The sequence below is a fragment of the Zootoca vivipara genome, chromosome 6, assembly GCF_965207765.1.
Source record: "Zootoca vivipara chromosome 6, rZooViv2.hap1.1, whole genome shotgun sequence".
Taxonomy (NCBI): domain Eukaryota; kingdom Metazoa; phylum Chordata; class Lepidosauria; order Squamata; family Lacertidae; genus Zootoca; species Zootoca vivipara.
In genome coordinates, this window is record NC_142589.1 from 57,669,878 (window position 1) to 57,679,815 (window position 9,938).

A 9,938-nucleotide genomic window follows, 5' to 3' on the forward strand; every position below is an offset into this window, starting at 1 on the left:
GAAAGAGAAAGGAACCTGCTCAGCAGCTGATTGCAAGAGATCGGAGAGGGCGATAAGAGAGCTAGCTCCCTTCCCGGCCCCTTGCCCAAGCCTCAATTGTTGTCTGCAGAGGGAGACATGTGACTGGCTGATTAGATTATCTGTCTGGAAACTGTAGAAATGGGTCCCTTTCATAGAGAAGCTGCAGAACTGTGAGTTGAACCCCATAAAAACAGGATATTTTCCCTTTGCAAGGAAACTCAGCAACTTTGAGCTGATCCTAAAAAATGGAGCTTTCCCCCTTTGCAAAAAAGATGCACAACACTGAGCTGACACCCCCCCCCAAAAAAAAAAACCAGGGCTTTTCCCATTTGCAAAAAAAGCTGCAAAACTTTGAGCTGATCCTTTTTTTAAAAAAAATGGAGCATTCCCCCTTTGCAAAATAAGCTTCCTCAAATATTTAATTTGGGGGGGGGGGGGCAAAGGCACCTAGGCTTCTAGGAGTTGGCTGCTATGCCTAGGACAATTCAAAAAGGCAAAGTATTTTCTTGCTTTCCTCCTCTAAAAAACTAGGTGCGTCCTATGGTCAGGTGCATCCTATGGTGCAAAAAAAAAATTGCGGTGAATTCACAAACCATTTCCCAGAAAAAATCTCTTCTCTTAAATTTCAGGTTGATTCATACTGAGGGCTACTACATACTGCAACAGGCCATTGATGCAATAATAGAGGATTAGCAATAGATTGATACTAGACCATCCACAGATCATTCCACTTTATTAGTAGTTCTGTGGTGCCTTTCCCATATTACTGCCTCTCCCATTACTGCTGGCCCGAGAGCCAGTGTGGTGTAGTGGTTAAGAGCGGTAGATTTGTATTCTGGGGAACCGGGTTCGCGTCTCCGCTCCTCCACATGCAGCTGCTGAGTGACCTTGGGCTAGTCACACTTCTCTGAAGTCTCTCAGCCCCACCCACCTCACAGGGTGTCTGTTGTTGGGGGAGGAGGGGAAAGGAGATTGTTAGCCGCTTTGAGACTCCTTCAGGTAGTGATAAAGCGGGATATCAAATCCAAACTCTTCTTGTAGCAAAACAAAACCCCAGAACATTTGTTGTGCAAAAATTACAAGATTCCGCCAGGAAATTATGAGACATGCAGCTGTTGCAAACTAAGCACTATGAGCACCCAGAAATGTTTGTTGTGGCAAACATTTATTGAGCATAACTGCCGTGATACCATCACGAGTGCAAATAATTATGAAGGGCACCTGTCCTTTGGCTGATTGCAGTTTATTTGTTGTTGAAGGGGCCAAACTCCTGACCTCAGCATAATTTTGCTTCTAAGCAAACACACCAAGGACCAGGCTGGGGTGGGGGGTGGAAACCATGCTGCATTGCTAATTTCCAAAAGATAATATCAGAGCCCCCCCCCCCTACAATAAACTCCCACTGCCACTGGCCTTGCTGAGGCCTAGCTCATTCCCGATTCCCACGCTTAGTTAATTGCCGGCAAATTCCGCTTCTCCAGGATTTCCCTCTTGTTTCTCTTGGCCCAGACAGCTTCACAATGGGCAATGCTTGTTATTTCAGTCTTCGTTGTTTTCCTATGCTTCCTATTTCCCCGACTACAGCTTTCCCCCAGCCTGCCCCTGTTTGTAAGGAAAGCAGCTAAACCCTGCAAGGCCACCGGGCTTATCCAAGGCTCTCTTAGGACTCCTGCTGTCTCTTCTCCTCTCCCATAATTTCATGGCTCCAGCCAGGAAGCAGGTGAAGTTATCCTGGTTTCCCTTCTTTTTCCACCTGCCCGACCAGCTGCCCCTTGGAGGATCATAATATGTAATGCCACAGAACTGAGAGCCAGCCCAAAGCCTTTGACAACAGGGACTCCTCCCCTCCCCGTGTCCTTTAGCTCCTCCCCTCTGCACTCATCCTGGAGTTATTGTAGTCAACTTCCCCACCAAGCTCTTCAGAACAGTCACGGAGTTTCCTGGATCACAGCAAGAGGGTTCTGTGCTCTCTTGCCACAGCGTCCTTTCTCTTCTGGAGCAAAACTAAACTCAGAAGGGCAGTAATCCAAAAACAAAAACTTGGATTTGTATGCTGAGAACTTGCATTTTACTTGTTGGTAAGTACCACAGTCGGGGAAAGAACATAGGAAGCTGCCGAGTCAGGCCCTTGGTCTGTCTTCTTGTCAACACTGACTGGCAGCAGCTCTCCGGGGTTTTGGGCAGGGATCTCTCCCACCCTGCCTGGAGAAGCCAGGGATTGAACCTGGCACCTTCTGCATGCAAAGCAGGTGCTCTGCCACTGAGCTACAGCCCTTCCCCAGATTTGTTTTGGCCCAATCTCCAAATTAGTTGGACAGCCTCAGAAGTAGTGGGCTCATTTCTTTGATTTATTTTACTTTATTCGTTTATTAGTTCCTACTTTCCTGTGAGTTCTTTCCACTTGGTCTGGTATTCTTTTTCCTTAATACCACCTGCATGGAACCTTGGAATGATTTAGTCGTTTGCTATATTTTTGTCCTACCCTCCTCCTGTCAAGAGGGTTTGCATGGCACAGTCTCCCATACAGGCCTGCAACTACCGGTAGTTGCTAGTCCTCATGTACTCAGTGGAAGGCGGAGCAAGCACTCTGCATGTGCTCAGAGGCACATTCTTATCCTTGCATGTCTACTCCATGTATACTGAGCCTCAGTCCCAGTACAGAATGCAAATTCCGGTGCATGGAATCTCAGCCAGAAAATAAAACACCAGATAATAAAGATAGGATCACACACACCAAACTGGCATAGGGCTGCCAACTTTTCAACCTGCCACTGTCATCATGCTTTCAGTAGCACCTTGAAACACATGCATTAGCCAGCAGTCATGTTTTCCTCCACGCCGTGAAAAGTTCTGCTGGTTGATGTGTGTCAGGCAATAAAGACACAGGAGCAGAACAGGATTTCCTTCCATCTGGCAACCCTGATCTGAGATAGCTTGCGTTTCTTCCAAGCATTGAGGATTTCTTACTTATCCTTGATAGGCAGTTCTGGGTAGTAGCAGGAGAAAAACATTTACCTGCCCTGCCGGAATTTCCTCTAGAATAATTTAACCCTTTGATAGTGTTAAACCTGCTCCGCCCCCACACCCCTTCCTTCTTTGGCTCTGTTGAGTGGGACAATCTTTTTGATATGTGAGGTTGAAAAGGCTATCGCTTTAAAGGCTGATCAAGCCCCTGACTGGACACTTGTTGATTGCCTGCCTGCTCCTTTCTCTTTATAACCCTAGGGGCAAGTAACAGAGGGCTGTGGTGGCCTCCAGGGAGGTACTAGGCTGAGAGAGGGCTTAAAAGGTGAGCAATTTGGCATTTGTTGTCTGTGGACTTTATGACTTGTCCCTCTGTCTTTAAGATTAAATCACTGTTTATGTTTTAAAGTTGGTGGTGGTAAAAATCTACGATAGAATATAGCTTTGCATTGAAAAATACCCATGTTTAGTAGCTCCATGCATGGTTTTTGAAGAGACCTAAGACAGAGCTGCAGGATGAAATTGCCAAGTTAAAAACAAGTAATTGGAAGGTCGCGTGGGTGGGGAAAAGCTCCAGAATGCAGGAATGGCTGTAGCTCATCAAGAGAGCATCAAGGTCCCAGGTTCAGTCCCCAGCTACATCTCCAAGTAGGAACTGCTGCTGCCAGTCAGTATAGGTAATATGGAGCTAGGTGGAGCAATGGTCTGAATTTGTATAAGGCACCTTCCTATATTCTTACAGCAGCAGGAGCTCCTTATTGCTCATAGATGTGGACTGTCTCCAGCTAAAAGCTTGGTATGCATTCTTGCTTTTAAGCACAAGTGCCTTGTCTGATACAAAATTTTAAATTTAAGGGGGAAGTTAGCTTTAAGGGGAAGTTCCTGCAGAGCAGCTGAACACAGCAGAGGAGAGTAGCTTTTCAAAGGTCTCTCTTTTGTATATTTTGTCAGCCTGCTCAGCATCTTGCTTCCCCCCTTCCCAATAAGTTTTAATCTTTCTAGCTGTTGTTGTCTTTTTATGGGAAACTGAGGGTAACGATGAATGGTGTGATTAAGCCCAGGTATGGGGTTGTGGTTCTCTTGGCTTCTCGGTACAGAACCCTAAAGGGACAGCATTCATATTGGGCGGTTTGTCTCCTAAGTGCCGAAAGATCATAGAATCAAAGAGTTGCAAGGTATGCCAAGCGCCATCTAATCCAACTCCCTGCAATGTAGTCCCTGACAAATGGCCACCCAACCTCTGTTTAAAAACCTCCAGTGAAATCGGGTCCACTACCTTCCTAGACAGTCTGTTCCACTGCTGAGCAGCTCTAAGATCAGGGGAAGTGAGGGTCTGGTCCCTTTGGTAGAAATATAGCATGGTGGTTTTTTTCCTAAATGTTCTGAAAACGATGAGACTATTAGGAATTTCCCTGCACAGGGGATCTTCTTACCAGACATCCGCACCAAACATGTAAAGCTTTTTTATACCACTTTCACAGTCATGTTCCCCCCCCCCCAAAAAAAACTGTGGTTTGTCATGGGTGCTATTAGGAGAACCCTTCACAGAGCTATAATTCCCAGCATGCTTAAAAAGCTTCCCTCCTCCTAATTCCTTGGGCAAGAAACAGGACTGTGAAAGTAGTATAAGAGTCGTAGGATCATGTGCTTTATTTTTTATTATTTTTTATGCAACAATTTCTTGCAAAACTTCAGCCCAACAACATGAATATACAGGTATGGTGTGGATTTGACTGTTGCCTTTTCTCCTTCACAAGGCAATTTCTAGGATTAATTTGCAGGTCAGTAGGTTAATTCACATTGGTCCCAGGGCCTGGTCTTAAGACACTTAATGGGCCAAGATTGCTGAAGCTAAGGAGGTCTGGGTCTTGTCAGTGCCTCACTGCGAGACAATTTGAAAACCCTATTAAAACTGCCTCAAGTTCCACAGCAGAAAAACAAGGCCCTTCTCTTGTAAAGTTGACTTTTCTCCCTGCTTGCTGAGGACTTTTCCAAACCTCTTCCAAAGGACTGGTATTTTTTAAAAGTGTTTTTTAGGCTCCTAACATCACTATGGTCCAAAATTTGTATATGCATATATCTGTACTTTTCTGCTTTAAACTCTACTCTTAAAGCTTTCATCCTTCAATGTCCGTGAAAAATCTGGCTAGGCAATATTCTAGTCCTCATAGTATCTTGTTAATAGATAGGTGGAGAGGGTGGTGTAGACCATGGGAACAGTTAACTGGCACTTCGTCTCCATCCCAAAACTGTTGTTTAAAAATGGGGTGCTCTGTAAGGATTGTCCTTGTCCAGGTGTAGAAGAGCCTGAAACATTTCTGGATTTCTCTGCCCCTTGTTATTTTGAAAGCAAGACCCACCTAGAAGCTGCTCTTCACTTCCACAATAGCAGGGCACTAGGGGTGAGACTTGCACAAGTTCCCATTCTGGCTGTTAGCTATCTAAACCAGACACCCCCAAACTTCAGCCCTCCAGATGTTTTGGACTACAATTCCCATCATCCCTGACCACTGGTCCTGTTAGCTAGGGATCATGGGAGTTGTAGGTCAAAACATCTGAAGGGCCGAAGTTTGGGGATGCCTGATCTAAAATTTCACCTGTAAGCTTTTGGGGCAGGAACCTTCCCTGTTAATTTTAGTCTGAAACACCAGCTACGCTGAATGGTGTTATGGAAACAATATTTGCAAAACTTCACCAGTGGTGTAGTGGTTAAGAGCGGTAGACTCGTAATCTGGGGAGCCGGGTTCGCGTCTCCGTTCCTCCACATGCAGCTGCTGGGTGACCTTGGGCAAGTCACACTTCTTTGAAGTCTCTCAGCCCCACCCACCTCACAGAGTGTTTGTTGTGGGGAAGGAAGGGAAAGGATAATGTTAGCCGCTTTGAGACTCCTTAGGGTAGTGATAAAGCGGGATATCAAATCCAAACTACTACTACTACTACTACTACTACTACTCCTTCTTCTTCTTCACTGTGTGGCTATGTATCACATAGCAAGTAATGCATAGTGGTTTTTAAGTGGTAAAAATATGTATTGTGCTTTCCCTTAGCACAAGATGGGTGACTGGGGCTTCCTGGAGAAGTTACTGGACCAAGTGTCAGAGCACTCGACGGTCATCGGCAAAATCTGGTTGACAGTCCTCTTCATCTTCCGCATCTTGATCCTGGGCCTCGCCGGGGAGTCCGTGTGGGGAGATGAGCAGTCGGACTTTGTTTGCAACACCAAGCAGCCCGGCTGCCCCAATGTCTGCTATGACAAGGCTTTCCCCATTTCCCACGTCCGTTACTGGGTCCTGCAGTTCCTCTTTGTCAGCACACCCACCTTGGTCTACCTGGGGCATGTCCTCTATCTCTCCCGGCTTGAGGTGAAGCTGAAGGAGCGAGAGAGTGAGCTCCGGGCTCTGCAGTCTAAGGATTACAAGGTGACAGCCATGCTGATGGCGGTGGAGAAGAAGATGGCCAAGATCTACGTGGCGGAGGATGGGAGGATTAAAATCCGCGGGCCTCTGATGTGGACCTACACCATTAGTGTGGTCTTCAAGAGCATCTTTGAGGCTGGCTTCCTCCTTGGCCAGTGGTACCTATATGGTTTTGTAATGCATGCCAACTATGTCTGTCAGGGGGCCCCGTGCCCACACCATGTGGACTGCTTTATGTCCCGCCCCACTGAAAAAACTATCTTCATCCTCTTCATGCTGGTGGTGGGCTTGATCTCCCTCGTTCTCAACCTTCTGGAGCTCTTTCATCTCTGCTGCAAGAGCCTGCTCCACAACACCAAGGAAAGAGACTGCTGTTCCCCCTCCTCTGCTCCTCCCATGCCTTGTGAGGCCAACAGCTTCCCCAACAAGCTTTGCGGTGTGCCTGAGGAGGCTTATCACGACAAGGCTTTCTTCTACCTCCCAATGAATGAGAGGCCTTCTCCACCCTACCAGGCATACAACAAACTTTCCAGTGAGCAGAACTGGGCCAACTTCAACACAGAAGAAACCTTGGCCTTGCAAGGCAGGAATAAGCCCCCTGACGTCTTTACCATAGAAGCCCCCATAGCCCATCTCTCTCAGGAAAGGCAGTCAAGCCGGCCTAGCAGCAGTGCTTCCAAGAAGCAATATGTCTAGCAAGCAAAGCAACCATTACAGAAGATGGATGTTGTCTTCCTTTGGGGCAACTCTGGGTTTACTCAGCTAATCAGCCTTCCTGGCAATGGATGGCTCCCTTCCGATTTTGACAAAAGTAGCCATGTCTCAAAAGTTCTTCTCAGGGGCCACCTTGTTTTCTACCATGTGAAACTTGCTGTACCAAGTAGGGCTATCCTGGCTTTCATATAGACATAAACTGAATCTTCCAGGTAGAGTCTACCATGGGACATCTTCTGGGCCAATGAAATGGCTGGTTCACGGACATTCAGTCATCCAAGTGTCGGAGGGTGACTGGTTGATTGGGGAGGGGCATTTGTTGGTCTTGTTTTTGTGTTAGGACAGGTAGCAGCAACCACCTGATGGGAAGGAGGAGGAACGGGCACCTCTACCAGCTTGGCACTGTGCAGGAGTTGACCTTGCTTTCTGGAAGATGATTTGTATCCTAGTGCAGAAGACACAGAGGAAAGTGTTTGTTTTTGTTATCAGTGGGAAGAGGCTTGCTGTTGTGGCGTCTATTCCCAGATAGCAACATGGTGATGTTGTATGACATTCATTTATCATTTTTTCTTTCCTTTTCTGTACAACTCCCTGGTTTACAGGAAGTCTGAGCAGGATAGCAAAACAGCGAGCCATATACAGAGTCATGTTGGACTAAAAACAGAGTTCCTGTCGCAAGCGGGCATTTTAGGGAATATTCCTGCCAAGCAAGCTTATCAAGCAGGCCTCCTTGCTGATAGAGTTTGGTTGGTGTGGCTTAAGTACTTTTCAGTTATTTCTTGCATGTTATGCTCCTTGATGGCAACTGTCACTGGAAACTGTCCCTGAAGGCTTTGTGCCGTATTACGGAGTTCACCTTCACTGTATAATGTAACCACTAGCACTTGATCTGAAAGACTTTTGCACTTCCAACTTGATAGCTTTTTTGGAATTGAAGATCCACAGCAAAGTACATGCTTCCCTCCTACAAACTGCTCAGGGTTAAACCCCACCCCCAACTCCCCACTGGCTGCCATTTAGGTTTCTGGTCCTGGGGCACCTTTCTATAGACCAAAGGCAGCAAACATGGTGCCCCCAGATATATTTGGACTAGCGCTCCCAACATCCCTGACCATTTGCTGGCTTGGGCTCATGGAAGGTGGAGTCCACTTAGATCCGGAGAGCCGTACATTAGCCACCCCTGCCAAAGACATCCTAAAGAAGGTTTTATTTCATTTGTTCACCAATTCATCAAAACCTGCCTCCTGATCATTTTCTGAAGTGTCATTTTTTCATCAAAAGCAAGACAGTGGTCCACTGGGCTGTCAAGAAACTAGTGGCATGTCTGTGGCTGTTAACTTTTGTTTGATGTACGTTCCAATGCATATAGCCCCCCACCCCACCCCCACCCCATACTGGATAACAATTGGTCCTCTTGGGTTCAGTGTCTGTCCCCCTGCTTAACCCCACTATGTAGAATGATGCTTTAAGTCATAAAACACTGTTTACTATTCTCTTTTTTAAGATGTCAGATGTTTTATATATGTATCTTTAAGTATGGCTGTATTGCCCAATCTCTGTCCTGGATTCTTTGTTTTGCTTTCCTGTCCCCTTGTGTTAATTTATTGCAATCTCAAATCCTGTAGAGTCTGAAAAGGCAAGCTGGATCTTCTGCATCTGTTGCTGAGGCAGCGTCTTAAAGTTAAAAGTAGGAATCTCACCTGAATCTCACAGAAGGATATGCCTGTTGAGCTGCCTTGGGAAGAGGTCTTTATCCATTTCTGAACTAATACAAAGGGCAGGGGTGTCTTAAAATGTTTATCTGCAGCAACTTCTTGCATAAGAAGTGTTGGCTTAAATAAGAATATGGCAGCTCCGTTAGTAGCATCCAACATCCCAACCAGCAGGATGTTGGGCAAGCTGATTTTCTCGGTCTCCAGTGAACTGTTCTTGATAAAGCTGTGAAAAGGAGATCTGTATCTGCCGGTTTGATGTCAACCAGCATGTAATATGGAGAGCTTACTTTCCCACTGCCAAACTGGCCAATGCTGAATGGAAAGCAAGGGCGCAAGTAGAAAAATTGGGAATACATTTAGTGGTATTCTAAGTGGTATGTTTGTTGTTGTTTTTCAAATTAAAAGAAAAACATGACTATCTTGTGTGTGCATTAAGAGTGCTCCTTGAACCCTTTGTTACATACTCTGTGCTTGAAATTAAAAAGCAGGTTCTGAGAAGTGAGGGGGAAACTGCTTTGTATTTCACAACAGGTGTAGCCAGGCTTTTGAGGGCTCCTTTGCTTATTTAACTGGTGCCCCAACAGCTAGTAACCCAGATCCAGCTTCAAAAAGAACATACTATATATGACAACCAAAGCACAGCCGCCCTTTGAAAGTTGCACTTCTCCAAATGTTGCACTGCAGTTCACCAATCAAGTAACGGGTACAAAAGCATACCGTATATGCCAGGATGCAAGGGATATGTGTACTAGTGATAATACTATACAGAAAAGCCTTACACTGAAGAAAATTGCCTTGGTAATGTGTGTATAGTAAGCAAAAATGTATACAGTGGTACCTCGACTTACGAAGACGATCCGTTCCGTGGCCGTCTTCGTAAGTCGAGGTTTTCGGATGTTGAAGCGTGTGGTCAGCGCATGCGCGAAGCGCAATTTCGCCAACCGCACACGCCGCTCTGCACAGGCGCAGAATGTGCCCGTGGCAAAAAGACTTCTGAGGTTGTTGACTTCGGAAGTCGAAACCTTCGGAAGTCGAAGCATTTGAATGTCAAGGTATGACTGTAGCTTGAAATAGGCTGATGAATACTCAATATGACTTAATAATAATA

General features: G+C 46.0%; 1 protein-coding gene across 2 annotated transcripts; it reads left to right on the plus strand.

Annotated features, from left to right (window-relative positions):
* Positions 1–1,629: 1,629 nt before the first annotated feature.
* On the plus strand, positions 1,630–9,245 carry GJA4 (gap junction protein alpha 4). Of its 2 annotated transcripts, XM_035120766.3 has the most exons (3): positions 1,630–2,099; positions 3,247–3,310; positions 6,033–9,245. In XM_035120766.3, exon 3 carries the CDS (start codon positions 6,039–6,041, stop codon positions 7,095–7,097), a length of 1,059 nt encoding a protein of 352 aa, XP_034976657.1. In that variant the 5' UTR covers positions 1,630–2,099; positions 3,247–3,310; positions 6,033–6,038; the 3' UTR covers positions 7,098–9,245. The 2 variants fall into 2 exon arrangements, with proteins under 2 accessions (XP_034976657.1, XP_034976656.1); XM_035120765.3 differs by lacking the exon at positions 3,247–3,310 and having other exon boundaries at positions 1,663–2,099.
* Positions 9,246–9,938: the final 693 nt, after the last annotated feature.